At 37.6% G+C, this 27,734-nt stretch overlaps 1 protein-coding gene across 7 annotated transcripts in view; it reads right to left on the minus strand.

Annotated features, from left to right (window-relative positions):
* The window catches only part of LOC114255802 (calcium-dependent lipid-binding family protein), an 81,374-nt gene that overhangs the window by 10,646 nt on the left and 42,994 nt on the right, over nt 1-27,734 (minus strand). For 4 of the 7 annotated variants that reach the window (XR_014343781.1, XM_028195343.2, XM_082893780.1 and 1 more), the window contains 18 exons: nt 27,005-27,679; nt 25,123-25,338; nt 21,699-21,802; nt 19,891-20,186; nt 19,616-19,700; nt 18,190-18,897; nt 17,775-18,093; nt 17,458-17,616; nt 17,193-17,356; nt 16,864-17,044; nt 16,493-16,762; nt 16,189-16,395; nt 14,117-14,171; nt 13,182-13,312; nt 12,071-13,072; nt 11,883-11,959; nt 11,215-11,668; nt 11,011-11,097 (listed from right to left, as the gene is read on the minus strand). Coding sequence is in view for 6 of the 7 variants with exons in the window: in XM_028195343.2 (XP_028051144.2) it covers nt 11,011-11,097; nt 11,215-11,668; nt 11,883-11,959; nt 12,071-13,072; nt 13,182-13,312; nt 14,117-14,171; nt 16,189-16,395; nt 16,493-16,762; nt 16,864-17,044; nt 17,193-17,356; nt 17,458-17,616; nt 17,775-18,093; nt 18,190-18,897; nt 19,616-19,700; nt 19,891-20,186; nt 21,699-21,802; nt 25,123-25,338; nt 27,005-27,679 (5,190 nt within the window). In the remaining variant the exon portion in view is untranslated. Of the gene's footprint in view, nt 1-3,723; nt 4,022-11,010; nt 11,098-11,214; nt 11,669-11,882; nt 11,960-12,070; nt 13,073-13,181; nt 13,313-14,116; nt 14,172-16,188; nt 16,396-16,492; nt 16,763-16,863; nt 17,045-17,192; nt 17,357-17,457; nt 17,617-17,774; nt 18,094-18,189; nt 18,898-19,615; nt 19,701-19,890; nt 20,187-21,698; nt 21,803-25,122; nt 25,339-27,004; nt 27,680-27,734 lie in introns of those variants that run through there. The other 3 variants (XM_082893781.1, XM_028195348.2, XM_028195344.2) reach the window with 3 other exon arrangements.

The raw sequence follows: 27,734 nt of genomic DNA on the forward strand, positions 1-27,734 counted from the left end.
ACTCCCCCTTAAGCTGGTGTGAAGATATCTCTCATGCCCAGCTTGCCTAGGATGTCATACAATGGCTTACTCCCAACGCCCTTTGTGAAGATGTCAGCAAGTTGTTCAACAATCTGCACAAATGGAGTACATATTGTGCCACTAGTGAGTTTCTCCTTAATGAAGTGACGATCAATCTCAATATGCTTTGTCCTGTCATGTTGAACTGGATTGTGAGCGATATTGATGGCAGCCTTATTATCACAGTATAACCGCATGGAGTCCATCTGATCAATACCTAGATCACTCAACAATAGCTTGATCCATAAGAGCTCACACACTCCTTGTGCCATAACTCTAAACTCAATTTCTGCATTTGACCTAGCAACCACATTCTGTTTCTTACTCCTTCAAGTAACTAGGTTGCCTCCAACAAAAGTGCAATACCCTAAAGTCGATCTCCTATCAGTTACTGATCCAGCACAGTCAACATCTGTATAAGCTTCCACATGAAGATGATCATGCTTTGAAAAATAAAGACACTTACCAAGAGCAGACTTCAAGTACCTCAAAATTCTCATAACAGTCTCGAAGTGAATCTGATGAGGAGCATGTATAAGCTGACTAACCACACTGACAGCAACAGCAATATCGGGACAGGAGTGAGATAGGTGCATGAGCTTACCCACTAATCGCTGATAGCTCCCCCTATCAACAGCTGCTCCTCCTTCATCATCCCCCAGTTTCTAATTGGGTTCCAGTGGAGTGTCGCAGGCCTTCTTCCAGCCAAACATCCTAGTTTCCTTCAACAGGTCAAGCACATACTTCCTTTGTGAGATAAATATCTCACCCTTGGAGCGAGCAACTTTAATTCCCAGAAAATACTTCAAGCTCCCCAAGTCTTTGATTTCAAGCTCACTTGCTAAATATTTCTTCAACAGAGGTATTTTCTCACTATCATCGCCTGTAAGAACTATGTTATCCACATAAACAATGAGCGCTATAATCTTACCACGTGAGGAACGTTTCATAAATAATGTGTGACCTACCTGACTCTGTTTGAAGTCATATTTAAGCATAACCTGAGTGAGGGAGGGTTTGTTTGGGCTTTTTTGAGCCAACTTATAACTTTTAACTTTGGAAAATTATTTTAGACTGTTTGGTTAAACTTATTTCAAACAGCTTCTGATTCTAACAACTTATTTTAACTTAAAAAAGTTGATTCTGAGAAGCTGATCACCCTTTGTTTCTGGTTATCAGCTTCTACTGTGGACATGTTGGTTGCGTTTGGTAGAGCTTTTAAACTACGATTTAAGAGTATGAGTTGTATTTTGAGTTTGTGAGTTTTGGAATTATAATTTGAGAGTGAAAAATTTGTTTGGTGAAAGAGTTTTGAAAAGTGTTTTGAATTGAGTGGGGAATTTTTGATGTGACACTTAATATTTGATACAAAAACTTATAGCTCATAACCAAACATACAACTCAAAATTCTATTTAAGCACATAAAAAATTTTAAAAAAATCGAAAAATATTTTTTTTGAATATATAAAAATTAGCATATCAATTGCAAAAAAAAAAAAAAAAAAAAATAATAATAATAATAATAATAATAATAATAATAATAATAATAATAATAATTTGCACTATTCTGGTCAACCGGCTGGACGACCGGTGGGATATTCGGTAGGACATCCGGTGGGACGACCGGTTAGGCCAAATTTCAAAAAAAAAAAAAAATCAAAAATCGCGCTTTACAGTGAGTTTTCTGCAGAATTTTGTGTTTGTTGTGGAAAACTAGTTCCAAAACTCTATCCAAACATGATATTCCAATGTGGGGGTAGATCAGGATTTGAAAATCCTTCTAAACAGAGCCGTTAATTTACTGTTATACTCTTACATTTTTATTTTTATTTTTAAAAATAGAAATAGACCCAAATGAACTATAGATTATTATTATTTTTATTTTTTTTATGAGAAATGTAGACAAGTAGTGAATAATAAAAAATAAAAGTTAATTGAAAAAGCTACTTCACAGTTTATTTACAAATACTACTCAGCAACTTAAATCTATAATCCAATAGTTACACCAAACAGATTAACAGCTTCTGATTAAAGTCATAATCTATAATCTGTTTTAATAGTTACACCAAACGGGACCTGAATCTTTCAAACCAAGCCCTTGGAGACTGTTTGAGACTATAGAATAACTTCCGAAGCCGGCATACTTTACCCTCTATCTGATGATCCTTAAAACCAGGAGAAATGTCCATATATACCTCATCTTCTAGGTCATCATGAAAAAAGGCATTTTTTACAACAAATTGATGAATTGGCCAATCTAGATTAGCTGTTAGAGAGAAAAGTACTCTGACTAAATTTATCTTAACCACAGGTGCAAAGATCTCCTAATAGTCAACGCCATATGTCTGAGTGAACCCTTTTGTCACAAGTCTAGCCTTGTAACGCTCAATAGAACCATCCGTTTTGTGTTTCACCGTATACACCCATTTGCATCCCACAGGTTGTTCGCTCTTGGGTAACTCAGTCAATTCCCAAGTGCCATTTTCCTAAGTGCTTTCATTTCCTCAATCATGGCAAGTTCCCACTCAGAGATAGCAAGAGCATCCTGAAAATGGTTAGGAATGCTAACAGAAGAAATATTTGACACAAAAGCTCTATATGAGGACAACAAATGAGAGTAGAACACAAAATTGGAGATAGGATGCTAAGTACAAGATCTCACACCCTTTCTCTTAGCAATAGGAACATCAAGATCAATAGGAGTATCAAGATCAGTGGACTGAGATTCAAAGTTATCTGGACTCTCATCAGAAGTAGGAGATGATAGTGGGTGAACAAAAGTGGTCTCTTGTATCCAGTTAACTTTTTGTCTGTCTTTGTCCCTGACATAAACTTGCCCTTCCCTATCCTTGGTAACATTGGGTTCTATGGTCCCAGTAAGAGGTGATGGTGCAGGAACAACTGGTTCCACCATAGGAATCACAGGAATCACTTCACAGCAAGACTCCCCCTGAAGGGAGGACTGTGACACCAAAGAGAACAAGAAATAGGAATGAGACTCAAGAAATGTGACATCCATGGACACAAACCACTTACGAGAAGAAGGGTACTTATACCCCTTTTGAGTAGGAGAGTACCCAAGGAAAACACATTTGAAGGAGCGAGGGTCCAACTTACCACGAGTAGGAGAGTGATTGTGGACAAAACATACACAACCAAATATTTTTGGAGGAATAGAAAATAAAGACTCAGAACCTAAGAGGACTTCAAGAGGAGCTTGTTTTTGCAAGACCTAGGTAGGAAGACGATTAATAAAATGGGCAGCGGTGAAAACGTCGTCGCCCCAGTAGGACCGAGGCACACTCATAGAAAAACACATCCACCAAGCCATGTCGAGAAGATGACGATTCTTGCGTTCTGCCACCCCATTTTGTTGAAGGGTATTGGTGCAAGAAGTCTAATGGATAATGCCATGAGCAGAAAAATATTGCCCTAACCCAGAATCTATGTATTCCCCCCTATTATCAGAACGGAAGATTTTGACAGTGGCCCCAAACTGAGTACAAATCATCTTATGAAAATTGCGGAACACAGAGAAAACCTCACTCTTGTCGTTCATGAGATACACCCAAGTAGTACGAGAAAAATCATCAATAAATATAACAAACCATCGATGACCTTTCACAAACATAACACGAGATGGATCCCAAACATCATAATGTATTAATGAAAAAAGAACTAAACTTTTATTAAAACTGGGAGCAAAAGAAGCGCTGCGTTATTTTCCAAGTTGACAAGACTCACAAAGAAACTCAGACACATTATTGTTTGCAAAAACAGATGGAAATAAATGCTTAAGTAAATAAAAAGAAAGATTCCCAAGACGCCGATGCCACAACAATAAATCATCTTGAGTAGTAAGACTTGTGGTAGAAGAATGAGCAAGCTTGTCCGGTTGATCCAGGAAGTAGAGACCATTTTCTGCACTACCATTGCCAATCATCTTCCTCGTGACAAGGTCCTAAAAAAGACAATGATTAAGAAAAAAACGTCACACTACAATTCAAATTCTGTGTAACATGACTCAAGGATAACAGGTTAACAGAAAAATTCAGAACATGGAGAACAGAAGATAGAGGTATGGTAGGAGTGACATGGACTAAACCTTTTCCAGAAATTGAAGAAATAGTACCATCTACAATCCTAACTTTGTCTTAACTAGAAAAGAGTTTATAGGTAGAGAAAATGTCAGAGGATCCAGACATATGATCGGAGGCACCAGAATCAACAATCCAGGGCAAAAACTTATAAGAAATGAAAACACGAGGAGAAGAGGCTAAGTTACCTGAGCGGGCAAACGACGAGGAAGATGTACTAAGAGCAGTAGAAAACAGGCGGTCCAGCAAGTGACACAAAACATCCTCAAGCTCATGAGTAGTCATGCCAAAGAGACCATCAGAAGCCTGGCCAACGGAAGCGAAAGTAGAATCAAGTGTATCAACGGCACTAGACTGATGAGCCTGCAGATGAGAGCCCCGTCCTCTAGACTGGCCTGACAGACCTCCTCTAGAACCAGACCAATCACCTCGACCCCTGGATGGAGTCCCATGAAGTTTTCAACACGTCTCACGAGTATGCCGCGGCTTGCGACAGTAATCACAAAAGACAGACTCCTTGGCGACAGACGGAGGGATGGAAGTCAGACTGAGGCCATCTCTAGGGGTAGACAGTAAGTAACGCTGAGCGGTCAATAAAGACAGGTGACATCATAGCAGACTAGTGACTCTCCTCTTTCTGTACATAGGCGAATGCCTCTTAAAGTGAAGAAAGAGTGTCCATACCCAGAACCCAACTCCGAACCGGACCATACTCCACATTGAGACCTGCAAAAAATTAAAGACCCTTTCCTATGCAATGAACTTCCTGTACCCGACTGAATCAGCAGTACAAATAGGCTTATAGTCTTACAGGTGATCAAGGCGTTTCCAGCCGTTGGTAAGGAAGGTGAAGTACTGAAGAACAGTCTGCTTTCCCTGAATAGAGCTCTCAACAGAGCGGTGCAACTCAAATGCTTGTGAGAAATTCCCTTCGCGGGAATAGGTGGCGGCCACAGCATCCCAAATATCGAGTAATCTCCATAGACAAGTAGCCCTCACCTATGAAGCACGGATACTTCAAAAAGGGTGACGTATCCGTATCGGATACTTATCAGATACCGATACTCCTCAGATACTCGCGGATACGTATCGGATACTTCTTAAAAGTATCGGATACTTCTTAATTAATTTTTTATTAATTTTGAAGTATCGGATACTCACAGTTACATATTACTTATAATATTTTGTTTAGTTCTTTGATAAGAGGAATATAGTGAGAGTTAAAGTAATAGAATTTGTCAAATTGATGTATCCTTGTTGTCTCTCTCACTTCTCTCTCACTTTCTCACTCTCTCACGTTTCTTCTCTCTGCTCTCATTCTTTTTTTGGTGTTGGCATGTAAGGATGATGTTTAATTTGCATTTGCTTTTGCTTTTAGTTTTGGATGTTTTATGAATGTTTGAGCACTTTTAGGTTAATAGGAATCCCTCTCTTTATTCATTAATTTACTTTAAGTTTTATTTTCATGCATATTACATTATTAAAATTATAATTTTTTTTTTTTTTTTTACGAATGTATCCCCGTTGTACCCATATCATACTTTTTCAAATTTTAACATATTGCCATATCTACATCCCCATATCACCATATCCGTATCCGTGTTTCCTAGGTTATCATTGATGACTTAAAAAAGTATATTTGCTGAAATTTTTATTTAAAAATAGTTTTTTGGCTTTAGCTAAGGTCTTGTGATATTCACTGATGAAGGGGAACAAGTTGAAACTATTGACCTTGAAGAGTCTTAGTTTTATAGGAATCTTTCTTCTTTATCAAGTTATCTTTTGCTTTAGGTTTTATTTTTATGCATACTGCATTACTAAAAATTGTTAAAATAATACTTTTTACGAACGTATTCCCGCCGTACCCGTATCCTAGTTTTTCAAATTTTGTCGTATCGCCGTATCCGTATTGTATTGTATCCGTATCCCGTATCTGTATCCGTGCTTCCTAGGCCCTCACCAATTTCTGGTACCATCGAATGAATAAGCCAACCCGTAATCAAAGAGTTGGTAATCTCGCATTGGTCATAACCGGGTCAGTGGTGCTGGGTGTTAGAATTTCCCATCTTTACCTTCACCTACTCCACTACACACTCCACTTCACCTACCTCCACTTCACCACACACTCCACTTCACCTAACCCACTATCACCTCCACTACACCTACTACCACATTTTCTTCTATATATAGATTGTATAGGAATTGTAATTAATCAATCAATGTACATCAATCAATATACATCAATCAATAATAAGATCATCAGATACATTTATTCTCTCTGTATTTTTCTCTTTATACATTGTTTTTCTACATGGTATCAGAGCTAGGTTAACAACCTAGTCATTCTGTTTTACCGGCGGGCGGCAGCCTCGCCTTGACCGCCCGCCGGACCTCTACACATACCTTCCCTCCGTCTGCCCACACGACAGCCACCGACGCCGTGTTCTGGCCAACGTCAACCCACGCCATCTTTTCTGCTCAGCATTTCTTTACCTGGTCCTTGAGCTCCCAAGAGTAAGCTCAAGATCATCACCACAATCCTCTCTACTGTGTGGCTTCCAAAAGCAAACTCATCTGAAATTACTTCAGACATAGGGACATCAGCAGTATGGTCAGAGCCTGCTGCAATGGCGGGAGAGCAAGTTCCACTTTGCCCAGGTGTCCCCATCCGACGGAGGCAGCTCGGTCGTACACCGTGGCGGCTTCCTCAGGCGTATCAAAAGTCCCAAGCCAGACCCGCTTTCTCTGGGTCGGGTCTCGGATCTCCGCCGCCCAACGTCGTACACCGTGGCGGCTTCCTCAGGCGTATCAAAAGTCCCAAGCCAGACCCGCTTTCTCTGGGTCGGGTCTCGGATCTCCGCCGCCCAACGCCCCCATGGCCTCTGGCGGACGCCGCGGAACTTTTTTCTGGCGAGTGACGTCAGATTCCGGCGACCGTATAGTCCTGTGGCTTCGCTTCTTACTGCTTGGATTGGCTACTGATTTAGGCGATTGCTTGAAATTGATCTCTCTGATGTGTCTCTTCACTCTCACAACCTGTGGTTCGTCGTCACTGGAAGAGTCAGTGGCGTCGGCGTCGGCCAGTATGATTCTCACGACTTTTGGCCGGAAAACTGGAGATCGGAAGGCATCTGACCGAGACGACGTCGTCTTCTTCAAAATCTTGGGGTTTGAATGATCCAGAGTTTATGAGGAAGAAGAGGGTGGCTAGCTATAAGGTTTATTCTGTTGAAGGGAAGGTCAAAGCGTCTCTGAGGAAGAGCTTCAAGTGGCTCAAGGATAGGTACACCCACGTGGTTTATGGGTGGTCTTGATTTTTTATTTATCTCTATTGCTTAACTTTCATGTTTTGTGCTTGGAAAACTCTTTATTTTATTTTATTTCATTTCCCACACTTTATTTTTTTATTATAAACCACACTTTTTGCAAACCACACGACACAGACCTTGCTTTGCACATGCCCTTTCTAATAACATTCTTTTTCCTTATTTTTTTATGTTTTACTTCCATCCACTCCCTCTCTCTCTCTCATCCCTTTTTCTATCCACTCACCCCACTTTCATCATTTCTCTGATTCCATTACAAGCCACCCACGTGATTCTCTTCTTCTAATTTCTTTCTTTTTTATTTTTCTTTCACTTTATTTTTCATCTTTTTTTTTATTATTATTTCTTTGCACAAAAAAAAAAAAAAAAAAAAAAAAAAAAAAAAAAAAAAACACAACAAACAAAAAGGCAGAAGACGAACTACATACCACACTCATTTTATTCATGTCGGGGCTCACCCCGATCACCATTTTACACCAAAAAAAAAAAAAAAAAAAAAAAAACACAAACAAAACCCAAACAACCCCATCCACAGGCGGGATTTTTCTTCTTTACTCTGCCGCCGTTCTCTTCTTCTTGCTTCCATCCTGTGCGGCCCTTGACGGTGCTGCCTCCGTGTTTTCCACGCCACCGAGCACGTTCACTCCCCCATACTCCTCCACTGCAGCATATGGAGGACCTCCAAAACGGAACATCACGGTGGCCTTCCGCTTCAGCTCCTTATTTTCTGCCTTCAGCACACTTATCTCTGCTCGCGCATCCTTATACATGCGTTGGAGCAGAGCCAGCTGGGAATTTAAATGCTGCACCTCATTTGTCCTACTCTGCAGCCGGTTCGACAAGTTTGTAACCGCCGTCATGCTTTCCACACATACCTTCAAAGTATACTGATTGGCCTCCACATCCGACAGCACTGCCATTCTTTGCTCCACAGACCGCATCGGAAAGTTCAACGGAGTATACCCAGCGGTGTTTGGTTGAGGTTCCAGTGCCACCGCACCAGTTCTCTCTCTCGTTGACTCGTTGAGGTCGGGAAAGAGGGTGAGCAGTCCACGGGAAGACGAGGACGAGGCCATTTTTCTGGGCAACAGAGTGTTACAGCGTATTACAGAGTTTCTCTCTCAGCACAACAGTGTTACAGCCTCTCTCTCTCAGCACAACGAAGAGTTTTACAGAGGATTTCGCAGTTTTTTTGCTTCTGCCTCGGCCTCAGGCTCTGTCATGGTTAAATAGCCGAGGCAGCCACGCGCATCGCGTGCCTCTTGCCGCCCGACACACTGGCACGCCTTTTCATGGCACATCTTTTGATAAAATGGACACGCCTTTTGATGGCACACCTTTTGATGAATTGGGCACGCCTTTTTGACAACTTTGGGCACACCTTTTGAGGGTGCAACTTTTTCAGGGGTCCGACAAGACTCTGTAAACTGTCCCGACATTGATTCCGGTTAGCTCCTTTATGGGTCCGACAAGACTCTGTAAACTGTCCCGACATTGATTCCGGTTAGCTCCTTTATGGGTCCGACAAGACTCTGTAAACTGTCCCGACATAGATTCCGGTTAGTTTCTACAAGGGTCCGACACGACTCTGTAAACTGTCCCGACATTGATTCCGGTTAGTTTCTACAAGGGTCCAGCAAGACTCCGTAAATTGTCACAACATTGTCTTCTACAACGGTCCGACATGACCCCATAAAATGTCTTCTACAACGGTCCGACATGACCCCATAAACTGTCTTCTACAACGGTCCGACATGACCCCATAAACTGTCTTCTACATCGTCTGACACCACCATACAGTGTCCTCTACAACGTTATGACACCCCATACAGTGTCTTCACCAACGGTCTGACACGACCATACAGTGTCTCCTATCCTTTTTTATTTTTATGTATTTTCTTGTTTTGTTACTCTCTCCAAACTCAAGTTGGTTAGTTTCTCTCCTCCTTGAGTTTGCGGGGGGCTGTTAGAATTTCCCATCTTTACCTTCACCTACTCCACTACACACTTCACTTCACCTACCTCCACTTCACCACACACTCCACTTCACCTAACCCACTATCACCTCCACTACACCTACTATCACATTTTCTTCTATATATAGATTGTATAGGAATTGTAATTAATCAATCAATGTACATCAATCAATAATAAGATCATCAGATACATTTATTCTCTCTGTATTTTTCTCTTTATACATTGTTTTTCTACACTGGGTGCCTGCATCCTGCCATCAACATACTTCATCCTCCCTCTGCTCTTCAAAAAAATAGTCAAACTCTGCAACCACGCTAGATAGTTCTGACCATTAAATAGAGAGGTGGTAATTTTAAGACTAGGGTTAGGGTTATCAGTCATAGTCGGAGGTATCATGGAACTCTCACTCCTATGTGTCTGAGAAGTCGTGGACACACTAGTGGAATCTACCATGGATACTGTACTACCGAACCCTCAACAAAACTAGTGCCAATCACAAACCCGAAAGGTGGTGGTGAAAGGAAAGACACAACGACCACTATAAAAGCATAACGAATTAAGAACTCGTAGATTTTTTTTTTTTTTTTTTTTTTTGGGTTTTAAGAGAAACGAAGTCAACAACAATCTAAAGAAACAGAAAGGAAGACAAAAGCAGACAGCAGAGAGACGATCGCATGAAGCCAAGAAGGCATAGGGTAGTCAACTAGGTCAAAGGGACTGTCAGTGGCAGTTGGCCAGGCAAGACGAGCCTACACTAGCGGCAAAGACCAACGAGAGACCAAGATGGGCCTTCGATAAGGACTTCGACCAACCCAGGTGCGTTTTGAACCCTATAGTGATCTGAGTTGCTGATTTCGACCAACAAGGGTGAGCCAAAACCCTAGACAGACATCAACCCACCCAAAACCACCTGGGTCCTTCTTGGCTTGAGCCGAAGCCCCTCAGATTGGAGTCGGCTTGAGCCGACAGAGAGAACCTGTCTCCGGCTAGCGGCTGGTGGCTCCGGTGGTAGCTGGTAGCTGGTAGCTCTAGTGGGTAACAGGAACTGTATGGGTAGATAGGTTTAGGTTTTAGGGTTAGGCTCTAATACCATGATGATTTTAGAGAATACCAAGATAAGGAAATGATTGTGATATCATCCCCTTTTTATATTAATGAAGATTAATAATTACAAGAAAGCCCTAACGCATAGAATAATTACACTTGAATAATAACCCAACTAATAATATACTAATCTAACAATTTCTCCATAATGAAAAGGAACCGAAAAAGTTGAAAAATGAGTTAGATGACAAAGATAAAACCACATGTAGATGGATGATGTTTCTCGTGCAAATCATGTTGTGCAAGCAGACTATTATAACACGTAAGGAAAAAATTAATTAACCAAGATATAAAAATAAAAAAATAAAAAATAAAAAACTCAACACTAGATGAGAAAAATTAAAATGATACAATCAAGTTAATGTAGTTACATAACTAGTGAAAAAATATCAATTTATCAGCAATTGCAAAATTTAAATTAAAAAATTAAGATGACAATAAAGTACCTTTGTTCTGTCTGAAGTCATTTGTAGCATGGCTGAAAGCTTATAGTAAGAACCATCTGAATTAAAGGCCTTGACAACAACCCGTTGCTGAAAGAGAAATTAATGCCATAAATTGTTAGACAGAATTGTGAACACATGAAAAAAAAATTAAAAAAAAACCCGCAAGCCATACTGAAGAGGCTAAATAATTGTTTATCATATCACCTTTTTTTCAAGCTCAAGCAGAGATATCCCAGGACTGTAAAATTCGGAATTTCGAATTGCAACTCCAATGCCCACCCGTGGTGACAGATAAGCATCATTTCGTGTTGAAAACAGCATCACCCCACCGCGACCGATGTAGTCTTGTGGAGAAAGCATGCTAGGTGTTGGACTAGTATCCTCAATTGCTTCTAGTACCTGAACATCTTTCCTCAGGCCAACAGGTCTCCTGTCCATTAAATTTGTAGGACTTCTCAGTGCTGTTTTTGCAGATTTAAAAGATTTTGAGGGCAGAAGGGATTCTGCATCCACACTCTCCAGAGGTTCAATTTCCACCACTCTATATCCCAAAGATAAAGAGGATTCGTTACTGATCCAATAAGGTACAAAGAACCTTATAGTTTTGGGAGCAGCAGCAGTTCCTCCCATATCACGTTCAATGCTCACACGCAATCTCCTGCACACACAATGTCATGAAGATACTGGGTAACAAAATCAAATTAATTTACCATGAAGATGCAAAACTAGAACAGGAGTACTGGTAGCCACCAGCCCACTGCTCATTGTTGCGTTATGAACAGAAAATAAATTTCAATATGATTCCTTCAAATGTTGTCCAGCTAACAAGATATATATAAAAAGGAAGTGCACATTAGAACATGAGAGCAGACCTTTTCCTCTGCTGGTGAACCATCCAGAATGATGAGGCATGGTTAGTCGATGTAAGATCTAAAACAAGAACAGGATCCTGATATGAAAGAGGAAAAAAGGAAGACCTTTGTGAGTTCAAATTCTTAACCATGAATGCGGGTGCTATAGATCTGACGAGTCAGTACACACATTATATTGAAATTCTCACCTTTTCCAAAACCCAGCCGCCTTGAACAAACAATGAAAGATATATGGGTTTCCGGACATCAGCAGAATATATGTGTACACTCCCACGTGATGGAATAATACCATGTTGTCTCTCAACACTATTACCTTCTTTCAATTTTTCCCATACAGTGAATTCTGCTGGGCATGGAAGTCGGTTCTCCAATTTCAAAGGAGAATTAATAGATATTTTCCAATCATAGACAGGAGCATTAAGCTCTGTCTGAAGAACTGAGGCATCTGTGCTGATGCTAAGCCAAAATTGCTTACGACCAGTACTAGGACAACACAAAAGTATATCCTTCTTCTCAAGCTGATTTAACTTCAATGAAGAGACGGGCATTTTATTTCCTTGCTTTAATGTATTTTGTCTAGAAAACAGACCTTGATCTACGGAGGGTTGGTCCTTTCCATATGTATAACCAGAACCTACAGCAACTGCATATCCCCATGAGTATGGGGGCTGAGGATGATCAAAACAAGGGCGAACCTGTAAGCAGTGGTCAGAATCCTTGGACATACTTCTCCAGGGTAATACAAAAGAAGAACCAGGACTTATGGTACCGACAACATCATTCATGCTTGTTATGCTTTGCCCCATAACTTTTTTCTTTCCAGCTTCAGAGAGATCATGACTATTAATCATAGATATAGGGCAGACTGACACATCTAATTTGACACCTGAATCATTTGCAACAGAAGCGAGACCCCTGAAAATTGCATGCTTCTTTCCATTCCTCATTACAACTTCCACAGCAACAAAATCATCATTCAGTGATTTGGTGATCACAGTCAGAGGAAGGAATGAACGAAAACTTTCCCATTCACCCTTTGGGCCGAGCCCCGCCCAGAAACCTACATCTCTATCAACGTCATTTCCAATTTGCACACTACTTTGAAATTTCGTAATTGCTTTCCTTTCGAAATAAGATGTGGAAACTAGAAGGCATGCACCAGAATTTATGTCGTCACAGTTAGGCTGACCCTGAAACAAAGAACAAAGAAAATGCAAGAATTCATAGAATACTAAGAGAAAAGAATGGATACATAATTGCACAAAAGCATGCCTACATGATCTGAAATGAATCACTAACCTTTGTCTTCAGTGGATATGACACAATATGTTGGCCATCAGGTGGTTGATGTAGCATTCTCACTGAAGCCACCTTCTTCAAGGTATTTGCACCATGTCCAACAGAAAACGAAGATGCACCCACAACTTCACCTATATTGACCAAAAAGAAAATTTGATACAAATGCAAGTATAGTGGGTGTTTGGGAAATGGTTTTTTTTGTAGGTTTTTTTAGTTGTAGGATATTATTGGAGAAATTTTTTTTTTGTTTTTGGGAAGATAGTTGGGTTTTTTTATGGTTGGATGTGATGTTTGTGAGAGAAAAAATGAAATGATTATGGGGCTTGATGTGATATTTTGTTTGGATTGGTTTTTTTTGGTTTTGTAAAACATTTGTCTTGTAGTGAGAAAAATAAAAAAGATAAAAACCCAAAAACGTAGTTGCCAAACACCGCCATAATATATGATATAGTTTGCATCCAAAGAAAGAATCACGTGTAACTAAGTGGAATTAAGCATTCAGTTGAAAGAACAGTAAATCCTATACAGTATGTGACACAGGAAAACTCCAAGATTGACACCAATGGTACACCACATCATAAAAGAACATGAAATTAACTAAATGATTATAATTAGACTGGAAACTACACATATTCATGACAAATGTGCGAAGGATCATTTTCAGAAACAAATTAAGCACAGCTTTACAATCATAAATGGAAATATTTATCTAACTTTTTACAGATGATTCCAAAACCAACATAAACTCAAAAGGTGGTTTTGTTGACTTGAGTCCTCAGTGAAAGAAGATTCAGAATATTTTCTTGCGAGAAGTATGGAACCTTGTTTTCAGCCTACTGTACATGGTGTTTATATTCTTTTCATTAGGTAAAGGCATGTGCAGCAAATTTATGCATTTTATGCAATTAGAAGCTAATCTTCCAAGTAACATGTACCTTTTCCGGCTTTTGCTGCAAGGTTTGTCACCTCCACTTCCAACTTTGCCATCCCCTGCAAAATTTATAAACAAAAAATTGTGTAGGATGAAATTCGGATTTCAGATTGAATAAGAACCCGTTAACAACTGATTAAAAGATTAAGGAAAATCAATTGTGTTAGGTATCATATACATGATTCAAATATTATCTTCACAGATAATTTCAGCTCTTTAAAAAAGGTGCTCTGGCAAGAGTGGAATACAAGATGTCTTGAACATGAGGAGCTTCTTCTTATGAGTTCAAAGAAAAAATCTAGAATCGTTAATCAATAATGCTCTAAGTTATGACATCAGTTTTCTAGCATTGATCCATGAACTTTTCTCAAGATAGTTGGCTTTTCTCGCCTTTGTACATTCTGCAAGTTTTATAACTACCTTTCCTTGTTATCCACCAAATTAACATTTTCAGAATAAGAAAAAGGGAACACAGATGGAAAAATATGCACAAAGGAAGCTGCAGGAATATTAGCAATAGGAACTTGAGAGAAGAGGGTTGTCCTTCCAGCAGGGGTGTGGGGCTGGGGATGGGACTTCATGCTGATTATAAAACAGTTCCTCCAATGAGCCAAACAAGCTCGACACTTCAAAAAACAGCTTCATATCTATTCCGCCAGTCATGGGTGCAATGACAAATAATCAGAACTGAGGAAGGCCAAGAATAGACCCTTGCTCAAGAGATATTAGAAGAGACTTTTCAAGTACAGATACATTTTTTTTTAAAAAAAATTATTAGTAAAGAAGGGGAAAAAATAAAAGAGAAACAAACAAAAGAAACATATAAAGTCCTACTCATGATATTGAATTCATTAAAAAATACTAAGATCCATATCAGATTGGATACCCAGAAGATGAATGGACAAATATGGGCGGGAAAACTGTCAAGCTGAAAAATTTTACATTCAGAATTCTGACAACAATCTCAAGCTTAATAAATTTCTAAACCAATTCAGCTTAGAGTACGAATTTACAAAAATAGGTAAGAATTTGGTGAAATGCTGTAAAATAGGAAAATGTTACAAAATTCTGAATGGCCAACTTAGGTAGGCAATTAAACAACTTTGAGGTTTAGATAGACTCCTGAATTGACAATATATTTAATACTTATCAACCATGGTTTTCAATATACAACCTTTGGCAAAAATAGCATGGAAGTGAATTATCTGCAATAAAGACCATAAAAACATGAACAAGTAGACGCATGACTCTGCATTTTAACAGCATATTGTGAGTGGATAAATAATTGAAAATGAAGGCATTGCTAATTTGAATTCAAAGAAACTAGGGAAAATTAAAAATATATATATATATATATAAAAAAGACAAGGGTTTGACCCTTGTTACAAATTAAACCCTGCATTTTCAATTTCTTCAATTTAAACCCTAACCTTCTAAATTAATACCAATTTAAACTATAGTTTATGTCCGTTTGAAGACACAAATGGAAAAGGGTAAATTTGTAATTTTATTCACCATAATTATGCATTACACAATATATACATTTACATACATTATATGCTAATGTTCCTTCACCACCACCAGTGGCCACTCCCCACCTTCTTGGTATCAATTTAGGAGACTAGGTTTAAATTGAAAAATTAAAAACATAGGGTTTTAATTTGTAACAAGGGTCAAACCTTGGGGGGGGGGGGGGGTTTTCCATAATTTCCCCAAGAAACTCCTATACATCTTTCAACTTACTCAGTACATCATAATGATTACAGTTTAGCAATTAATATATAGCTCTGATTACAGGGATGACCATTGGCTTAATGGTAAAATCTTGGCAAAATAACCTTGAGGTTATGGGTTCAAGTCTCAGGGCAACCACTTTGTACATTATGACAAAGGTTAGGTGTGTATCCAATTTTTTTCCTCCCAAACACACATTAATGTGTACTAATTGGGCATTGTTTTTTTTTTTTTTTGTTCTCTGACTGTTTATCTAAAAATTACAAATACTGCCTTCAATTTCAATTAAAAGAAGATAAGCATTTATAAAAAGACTGGATGTGAAAGTAATATTAGAAGTACCTTCCGAGGAACTTCAAATATAAAAAGTTCATTCCATTTGGCGGTGCCTTCATCCAGATGATCAGTTTTGCAAGTTAATGGCTTAACACATTTGGTCCTTGCACTCTGAGGAAAAAGCTTTTGCTGATTCATTTCTTGACTATCAACAATCAGGCGCAAAGCACAGAAGAAATTGTGACTATTTCCATCATCAATAATGGATAAACCCTGCACAAATTTAAAAGTAATCATTCTTTGTCAGTAGTAAAAAAATGACACCTAAATTTTAGGAAGAACTACTGAATTAAATTGGGCATACTAAAACCTTGGCTTCAAGTATCTGCACAGCAACATATCTTCGTGCTTCCCTAGATTCATCTGCAACGTTTAGCCTGTCGGAATACCTTGGAGGTGGAACCCAGACAGAAGCACATTCACCATGACATAGCAAGTCAACTGTGTTTGAATTTTGCTCAACTTTCCTCAGGTAAATATCACATCCGAGTTTATTTTCTACTATCACTGTTTGAAAATCATCTTCATCCAATGCAGCAAAAGTCAAATTATCACCATGGCCATGAAGAGTACCAGCTTCCTGCAAAGAGAATGCACAACGCACCTAACAGCATATCAGCATATACGCTAGTCTAAAACCATCCTATGTGAAACATATAAAATGTTAAGATTTTAAATGACCTCAGTAAATTTCATTGCCTTTTGTTCGACTTCTCTCTGTCTTCTCCAAGAAACCATAGTTTCTGCAAATGTATCAAGATTGGCTGCACTGAGATTTATATTTAGAATACTGGTGGCAGCAACACGTGCTCTTTTTCCTAGTCTTGATGGTGGTTGTAGATTAGTATCATATGTCTCAAACCTCCAAAAAGCAAAAGAATAAAAATAAGAGTATTACGCAAGGCACCATATCGAAAAAAACTGGTTTGACATTATAAAAATAATGGTAACAAAAACAGCACTTCATAATCTTAAACAATATAAAGGAAAAAAAGAAGAGCAAGATATACTTAAATATTCCATCAAATGGCTCCACAAGTGGCTCCCATGCTTCTAGTTGTTTATTGAATGTTGACGCAGCTATAGAAGAAATCAAAACAGCATTCATTGCCTCTAGTCGACCATGAGTTGCGAGCTTGATATTAGTGATTGTGGCATCAAAAAGTGGTGTCATCTGAGAGGTTCCAGATTACACATATTAATAACAAAGAAAAAGGGTAATAAAAAGTTCGTGTTTTTTTTTTTTTTTTTCAAATTTATTCTTTTGAAGCATACCATTCTGCATAAGCTGTCTAGCACAGTCACAGAGAAGCATCTTATTTTCATTTCAGAAGTGATGTTCTCCCGTGTCTTTGGCTTCACAGAATCCCCAATAGTAAATGCCAATCGGCTTGAAGGTTTTTTCAAATCAGAGCGTGCAAGGAAAGTGCAAGCCTACATAAATAACTCTAGTAAGTCTAGAAGCCTAAAGTAAATAAGAGCATATCACATGCAAGCATTTAAGAAGAAAATATGAGTTAAGAAATAATAGGCAAATTTTTAAATAAACAAAAACAAAAAACAGAAGAGCTAAAGTGGATGGTTTTCCTGACCTGATTTTCAACCTTCCAAATGCTCCAGCATTGAGATCCCTTTGAACTCAAAGACCTTGAAATCGGCACTTCAAGTATATTAGCTTGGTGAACAAGATCCATCCTTGGACAGCAAAATAAATCCAGGAGTGGTGCTTCATCTATTCGGGAGACTACACACCCCAGAGAAGCATAACCAGGAGGAGCAATTGGGTACCAAAAGAAAGCTTCATCCAGACCTTTCCTCACAATATGAGCAACTTTAGTAAACTGTACAGGCTTTGCAGATATTTCTGGATTATCAGCCCTAAAAATTATGCCCAGAGCAGGTGGCTCTAACCTGACACGGAAAAGTAACACAATAGCAATAAATTATAATACTACAAGAAATTATAAAAAGTAAGATATAGAAGGGTGGAAGACAAAATGATCTAACCCTTCAGTAATGCAGTCACCGAGTATAGCATAACCAGGACGTGGTATAGGTCGCCATATGGAGACTGGTCGGCGGATATCACAACCCTTGTCCCACCAAATTCTCTCAAAGTTTGGGGTTGACATGTAACAATTAGTTGCTTTTGAAAAAGAACGGAGTACATCCCATCCAGATGAACTTGCACTCTGGTTACTTGATTGTTGACTTACATACTCATGCTGAGTGGTTTGATTTGAGGTAGGTTCTTTTGTCGATGAAGAATGCCAACTTGAGTTCCATAGAAGAAGATGATTCAGGTCATAACAACTGTCCTTTGGGGGATATTCATCTGAAAGGTGGGCATAAAATGACCCTAGAACATTGTCTGAACGCCATATGCTAAATCCATATGTAAAGCAGCGATTAGAGGAGGCACTGAAAATACATTCTGAATATGTTGTGAATGTTACAAGATCAGAACGTATACAATGGACAATGTGATTAGGCGGCGGTTGGCTCCCTTTATGTGCAACACATCCCAATGCCAAGTATCCTGGCGGTGCAACTGGTATCCAAAGAGAACAACCACCATCAACATCGGATTGGCCTTCACCTGCCTCCAATCCTTGAATATCAGAGAATAAGCCTATAAGCTTGAACCCAAGAGGTTTTCTTACACGTCCGTAAGTATTACTCACAGCCAGTACTGCCTGTGAAGGAGGAATTGGCCTGAAGACACATTACAATTAAACATAATTAAGAAAACTAATTAAACAAATAAGTTAATATTTCAGTTGATAGGAAGATGTCGAAAAACAACAAAAGAAAACATGTTGCAAGGATGAGTGAAAAATTCTGTACCAATAGATGAAACCATAAGAATTTAAATGACATTCGACTAACCCAACACAATACAATTCAATTTTATATAGAACTTCTATTTTTGCAATTCCAATACTTGATCATGCCGCCTGTGATGGCAGTGAATATAACCTTATCAGACAGAACAACCCATATATCAAGTCAAAATTGATTGGAGTTTTAGTCAAGCACAAAATAAAATTCTCCCTTGCAGCGAGTTCTACACCAAGTACTCCAAGAAGGGGACTTATGATGAGTACATATGCTATAGAAACACCTCAAATGAAACTAGTTCTAATTATTTAACTTTAACAAAGATTTGTGACCACTATTTGTACCAGAAAGAAAAGATGACTATTTGTAACCACTATTTGTAGCCACTATTTAACTTTAATCATGTCCCACCAAGTTTGTGCCTCATCAGGATTTCCCATGATTACAATCCACAATACTAACAGGTCCAGCAGAGAACATTTTGTTTATTTTATTTTTATTTTTTCCTTTTCTGCAACAGCAGAAAATTGAATCATCAAATATTCTCGCTAATGGGCACATATCTCATCTCAGCATATAGACATGGTTTTACCTTGATGTTACACAATCTCCCAATATCACATAATTTGAAGGGGCTCGTGGTCTCCAAAAGGTAAGGTTGTTATGGCAACTAGTTTCTGCAAACAAAAAATACAACCCAATTTAAACTCAACAAAGACCTAGATAATTCTAAAAATATGCAACACATAAAATATTCAGTTTCAAATGTAAATAGCAAAATGACAAACACTAAAAGTGAAAAACAAATCAAAAGAATTATTTCATTTTCCACAAATCACAATTTGATCCAATAAAAATAAGAAAAACCTTTTGGGGACACCCATAGTCGGTCAAAGTTGGTACAAGGAGCCATGGGATCGGTGTTTCCCAATTGCAACGCCAAAGCTGCCTGAGTTTGCAAGTTCAGTAGAAGAGAAATTACACTTAGAGAAAGATGGATGTATATATCAGTTGATACCAGAGACACATTAGTTTTATCATTAACAGATGTATATCCCCCTGAAATATCCACTGGATCAAGAACAATAAGACCAGAACCAGCCTCAACAGTTAAATCCTTCACAAGTGTCCGAATCCAAGTATCATTTTCTTTTGATGCATACCTGTTCAAAACAAAAATTGGTGACAAAGTACAATATCATAACAAAGGGCTAATAATAATAGCTATCTACATAAACCCACAAATCAGATTGTGGAATCTAAAGGTGAGAAATTAGAAATATTTAAAGGACAAAACATTTAAACAAGAAACGTGGAATTTAGATGTAACTAATAAATACATGGAATACAATGGAGGAATGCAATAAAAAATATATATATAAAAAAAAAGTCATTGGAGAGTTCGAAGAAAAAAGGTCCTTCATCTATATAAAACTTGGTGGTGTTGTGATGAGATACAAGTCATAGTAAAAACAAAAGGAATGCTTTAAAAAGTGGCAAAAGCATAAACACGAGGAAAGTTTCAACATACATATACATATTAATAGTATATATATATATGGGCTAACTAGAAGGTTAAAATAACAGTTTGACATGCTTAGTTGAAAGGCTACGGCAATTTTTATACTAGATTAGACAATAAAAATGGATAAGAGAATATTTATAAACTTTGCTCAATTGAGATAGAAAAACATGAGACTTCAATCATACCAAGTGTACAATAAGTGAGGATTTGAGAGTGTTAGCAAAGTAATAAGGGTTTTCAAGATCATGAGAGCCTAGCCCAAAGCGGACAATATCATTATGGTTTGGGATAGGGACGTTACCATTGGTATCAGAGTGGGACTGCTTTATCATATGTGTGGTCCATGCTGTTGAATAGCTTGAGATATACTATTGGACCAATTTCCTAACAGCTTTTTGGGTTAATTAATGTGATCTAACACACGTGGTGGGAATCATCTCTAGAGTCTAGATGAGACACCTCTCGAGTCCCATGATTGAGGGTTAAGTATTGTGCAAAACTAAATGCTACATCACGCACCACACATGAAGGTGTGGTTCTAAGGAGGCGTAAATTAAATTTAATATCCTATCACACATCTTTTAGGTAAGAAAGGTTCTTGGGCTCTGTATAAGTGAGTTCAAAATCCCTTTCACGTAACATTGCATTTTAAAGTTGTGAAGACCTAACCCAAAGTGGACAAATATTGTTATGGTTTGGGATGGAGAAAATACAGCATAAGCTAGAGTTGATCCTATGGTCTTTGTGAAAGGGCACATCTACAAAATGTTTGTGCTTCACCAAATTTCTTTCCTACTAAACCCAAAGAAAAGGGAGAGAGAGAGAGAACAACTGATCACGTCCAGCAGATTTAAAAAAAAAAAAAAAAATTCTTTGGTTACTTTCTTTGTGACGATTAAAACACACTATTGATTGCTGCCTTAAGGCCAACAAGAAGAGGTCCAGATTTTGTTATGTTAATACTCGCAGTATGGGCCTTTTAATTCACACAATAAATTCAAAGACGGAATAGAAAGAAACTAAACTTGTAAAATTGGTGAAAATCCTTAAACAAAAAAGAGATTTCAATGTTATAAATATGCAATTACAAAATAAATAAATAAATAACAAGGAAACTAATAATTGCCTGAGGAAAAGCAGCTAATCTTACATGAAACTAAAATCCATTTTCGCACGAAGAAGCTTTTCTCCATGAGAGGAATCATCAAGGGATGATTTTGAACTGTCATAGAAGGTGAACTCAGGAGAAACAACCTGGGTGGTAGAAAACAAATAAGATTACAAATAGAAAAGGATGATTGATATTTTAGGCTACATAGTTCAAGTGATACAAATTGCTTGAAAGGTGTCAAAGCGTGTGAAATTATGAATTTAATTTACATTATTGGACTTGCATAAGAAGTGTCAGACATGTCTCCCAGGATGTCCAAGGAGTGTGTGTTTTTGTTTTTTTTATCAGCATCCAAAGAGTGCTTGTGTCCAACCTGTGTGACATAGTTTCACCAGGACATGCTTAGTGACTGGTAAATTATTCACACGGTATTCTTTTTTCTTTTTTTTTTTCTTCATATTTTTGACAAGTAAATTCTATGAACACACCCCCACCCAGAGACAGACAGACAGACAGAGAGAGAGAGAGAGAGAGAGCAAAAATACAAAGGGATGGAGGGGTTGTGGCACCACAAAAAACCCATTACACTAGAGAAAAGGATAAAAGCAGTGCCAAGAAAGCTATGTTACACGACTCTTCAAAATAAATCAAATACCCCAACACTCGGACAAGGGTATGGGATATGTGTCGGATACTTTTCAATGGATACTTATTATATAATTGTATACAACACTATTATTATATGTACATATTGTTGTATAATTGCTATAAATGTCTTTTTAACACTATAAGTTACATGTAGCACCATTTTCTCACATACTTGATTAAAAATATTAAAATATGACATTTTTTTGCCAAGTCCACGTACCCTTAAATTTATGGTTTGATGAATCCAACCTCTAGATGCATACCCGCACCCGATACCCGTACCCAAGTCCATGTAACACAGCAAGAAAGCACTCTAGAAGACTGCTCAGCAAGGAAGCACGGGTGCGGGTATGAGTACGGTACGGGTACGGGTGCGGGTACGCCGATACGGCAAAACTCAAAAAAAGTATGATACGGGTACGGCTGCGTACACCGATATATATATATATATATATTTTTATATAATTATGGTTAAAGGGTTCAACCTACAAATTAAAATTAAATATCAAAACTAAAAAGAGAACTACTCATTTTCCTATAATTTAAAATCATTAAGTGTTAAAAATAATATTTGTGAAATCTCTCGCTTTGACATGTTACGAATTGTGAATTTGTGATCATAATTTATTTTTAAAATCTTTCTTTTTGCTCATCAATTTGCTATTTTTATAGGGTGGGACCAAATTCTCAATTGAGGCAGATTGTCAATTGCAATTTACATAATACATAAAATTGTATCATTCCCAACCACTACTAATCAACTAAAACCGTATCAATTTTTAATATTTTGTGCATAAACTTTAAAAGTTTGTTATAATTAAAGATTTTATAAAGAAATTCTAGGAGGATTTGAAGCAAAAGCATAATGCATAGTCATACACAAAACTGCCCTTTATAAGCCTTGTTATTTTTTTTTTTGTTCAAATTGCTTTTTAAAAACATCAAAATCATTTGTTGATATACTTATACAATTCATACAAATAGACAGGATAATGGAGAAACATCAAAATTGCTGATCTGCAAGGGCACCAAAAAAAAAAATTGCTGATTTGCGAGGGCACAAAAAAAAAAAAAAAAAAATTGGCCCCGGCGTACCCACACCGTACCCGAATGAACCAAATGTACCGGACCCTTTTTGCCGTACCCACGCCGTACCCGAATGAACCAAACGTACCGGACCCCCTTTTGCCGTACCGGTACGCATACCCGCACCCGGTAAGTACCCGGTACTCGTACGGCACTATTTTTGGAGTACCCGTGCTTCATAGCTGCTCAGTCCCTCAAGTAGAATAAATATACCCAATCCTCAAGAATCTCCAACTATTTCCTTTAAGATCAACAAAAACAAGAGCCCAACCCAAAAGACAAGCATAAACCATACTCAAACTAGTGCTGCATTCGACTTTCGACTCCTCAGAAAATTGCAAGTGAAATCAACTTCTATAGAACCTTTATTCTAGGTCCAAGAGCCTCAATAGTCTAGCAAATAAAAGGTCCCCCCATATTCAAGGCAAGCCTAGAATTCCAGTCCCATTGCACGAGAAAAACCTACAAAGCCCTCCAAGTAACAATGCTGAAAGGAGAGTTCACAAAATGATAAGCACTGCAAACGTAATCAATTGATTGCCACATAAAAGCACATAATGACTTGACAAACAAGAAACCTGGCCTACTGAACTGATCCACAACTGCTATTCTACCTGGCATAGACAACCAGACAACCAGACAACCAAGTAAAGATGCAAACTTTGAATGAAACATGAGAGCTCCGGGTTTTGTTAGCTGGGAGAGAATTATCAATAGAGTAACGCATCAATGAGACAATGAAGACACAGCAAATAACCCTTTCGGATTTAGTTACCACTGGCACCGACCTTCCTCACTACCCTTCATAGATACTGCCTGTGTCCCATTTTGTGTAGCATGGCCGACCATGTACAGAGTCTGAGACCGGTTTCTTTTAATAAGACGATTACAAAAACACCATTGGTCCCATTTGAATAGCTTTTTTAGAAAATTAATAATGTACTGAAATGCAAACATAAAGAAGGGTAATATAAGAAATGATTAAATTTTCTAATTTTGAACTTTGACAAGTAAAAAATGGAAAGTGAGACACATGAATGGAAGGGGGTAGTATATAATGGACCAGACACTAGCCTCTATATGCAGAAATAAGCAACAAATTCACTTCAAAAGGGCACTTTCCACTATTTTAAGATAATTATTCTAAGATTCTTGCACAACTTCATACTCAAAGCCCCTCACGGTGCCCTACAAAAGGCTATATACTATGGCCTTACAACATCATAACAGTGCCAGATTAATACACCAGCAACCTGAATTTGGGTCATCATGAACTATGTTATACTCTTACATAACTGTCCCACCCAGAGCTTTTGTAAGATCATTTCACTGATTGATAGTATTAAAGCATTTTGCTTCATGAGAAAGCAATATAATTATGTAAAAAGAAGCGCCAAGGGGAAACAAATTAAATTTCCATTTACATTCAATTCTACAAAAATTGAAATGAATTGTACAAAAGTAGAGGACCAAGTTCATTCCACAAAAATTGTTGGCAAGAAAAGATCTTAGAATCTATTTCCTTTTTTTTTTTAAACAAAAAATAAAAAATGGTCCAGCGCAGCCACATACAAATAAATAAATAAAACTTCAAAAAATATGTTGTTGCAAAGCAAACAAAAAAAAAGACACCAATTTATGTAATAATAAAAAATAAAAAAAAGAAATACGTCAATGCCAAGTAAATTAATTTCCAAACAAGAAATTCGGTAAGGACAGATATATGTACCTGTGCTTCAAAAGTGAAACTTTGCATTTTGAATGAATCATTGTCATAGGTGGAAGTATTTGAGCTACATGATAATTCTTCCATACAATCTGGATTCTTTTCATCACTATTAGAAGAAAAGTTGTCCAGCAACAAAATTTCAACACCATCTTCAAGCAAGACCGAGTAGCTGCTATCATTATTCAAGTAGGTATACTTCCTCAAAAGAGAACCATTCTGAAGAATGAACCAAAAAAAAAGGATCAACTAATATAAGTGGATATTTAAAAGAGTGAGGGCCATTTATACTACAATAAGTCATGAGCAACCTCATACTTCAACACCAACGACAATCATTTGTTCTGAACTAACATAAGTGGATATTTAAAAGAATGAGGATAAATAGCATTCACCTTGCTTGTTTCCACTTTTCAAAAAATTTTACTTTCTTATTTTTCGTGTTTTTTTGTTTTTACTGAATTTTTTTAATATTTTAAGCAATTTTTTTACTTTTTAAACACACCTAACATAAATACACCTAAAAAGTAAAAAAATTGTAAAAAAAATCTTTTAAAAATTCACTAAATACCAAAAATACAAAAAAAAATACAAGAATTCAATACATTTTTTGTATTTTCATGTATTTATTAATTTTTTAAAATATTTTTTCACAATTTTTTTACTTTTTAGATACATCTAAATAAGGTGCATCTAAAAAAGTAAAAAAAAAATGTTTAAAATTTTAAAAAATATTCACTAAAAATAAAAAAATACGAAAACCAAAAAAGTCAGTTTTCAGAAAACTTAATCCAGAAAACTCAAACCAAACACACTGATTATTTTCTTTAAAAAATTCCAAAACCAAATGCAGCTCACAAAAATTCTAATTCAGTGCGATTGGTAAGATAATTGATAAAATGGGTATACACAAAACCACAATTTGAAACCCTCCTGGCAAAAAAAAAAACAAAAAACAAGAAAAATAAATGGAAAAATAAAGCCCACCGTAACATAAAGGATTGGAGGAACATAAACTCCACAATAAAAATCTTGCACTGTGGCTCTCCATGTTGAAACCAGAAACTTAAAACAGATAACCATCCACAGACCAGTAAGGCCTTTTTTATAGAGTCCCTCAAGATTAACTAAACAAAAACAAAGCAAAAATATAAGGACATAGGAATTTGGACACTTAGGAAGAAATAAAGGGCGGCCCATTGCATGAGACTCCCACTAAAGCAGGCTCTGGGGAGGATAAGATGTACGCAGCCTTAACCCCATTTTTGAGAGGTCATTTATGTGATTCAAACCCACACCACAAGCGAAGCGAACAGCAAGCCTTACCAACGGAGACTGCATTGCAGTTTGGCGGGTGCATGAAAGATAAAGTAAAAGGATTGGCAGAGGGCATAAAGTTCAGAGGAACAGACAAAGAGCTCACTGTTCAGGTTTCAGAAGACAAGGAAAAGTAACAAACCATCACTCACAGGAAAAACAGTTATTTTTAATTTGTATTATTAAACAAAGCAAGTGGAATGAGAGAAATCTAACTATAGGCAATAGTAGCACCACAAAGTAGAACAAACAACATATCAAGCATATTAACACAGTTTTCATGACACAAAGTTCAGCATATTGTCCAAGAAAAGAGGACATAAATCTACTACCTACCCAAAATGATTCCACACTCATATTATGGCAAATTGAAGCAAACACGGCATGTAATGGATCCTCTCTCTCTCTCTCTCTCTCTCTCTCTCTCACACACACACACACACACACACAAGCCTATCGTTTGCTATTGAGAGTTAACCCTAATTAGAATATTTTGTCATGGATGGTGATAAAAGTTGTTTAAAGCATTAACATAAACAAGTAAAGAAAAAAGGTGCAAGATAGGTACCTCAATTTTCACATTTACAAATCGTAACCTCTTTCCACGTCCAAGGATGATGATAGGTCGAAATTTTGATGAACGGACTTCCTTCAAATATGGTTCTTCACTTAAGTGAATAGTCTTTCCACAACCATTATATGTATATTCATCAACCCCTAAGGCATCTGCAACTAACTGTCTATTTGGTGACAAGTGCATTATATCTTCAATCTGTTCGTAAACAGGAGCAGAGAGTACTATGCTGTTGTTTCTACGTGTGGGATCATTCTTTGGATCCATCAATTCCTCCCTCCCTGTTATTGCTCCCAAGGAAGGAACAAAATACTCACCAACAGCAAGAAGAAAATCTGGAACAACAAGAACACGAGGCTGCTGAATCCGGACCACAAATGATTGTGATGACAATCGCCATCTATAGTCCATTAAGAACATAGTTGAAGTTGGAACATCGATGCATGGTGCAGCTTGAGAGTCCATTCTCATAAAGCCACCTTTATTTAACGAAAAAGGGAATTTCCCAGTTGAAGCTTGTTTTGGAACATCAGTACAGGATCCAAGCATCAACCGCATTTCAGGTTTGGTATCAGGGCGAATATCCAGAACATAAAATCTGGGAATGGTCACATAAAGGTCTGCTTCGGATAAAGAAGTCATCCGGTATGATACCCAAAGACCTTCTAGCTGCAATACGAAGAAACAAGTAAAATGAGTTCACACTGCTTCATGTTAGAAATAA

The sequence above is a fragment of the Camellia sinensis genome, chromosome 11, assembly GCF_055761805.1.
Source record: "Camellia sinensis isolate YWXY chromosome 11, ASM5576180v1, whole genome shotgun sequence".
NCBI classification, from domain to species: Eukaryota; Viridiplantae; Streptophyta; class Magnoliopsida; order Ericales; family Theaceae; genus Camellia; species Camellia sinensis.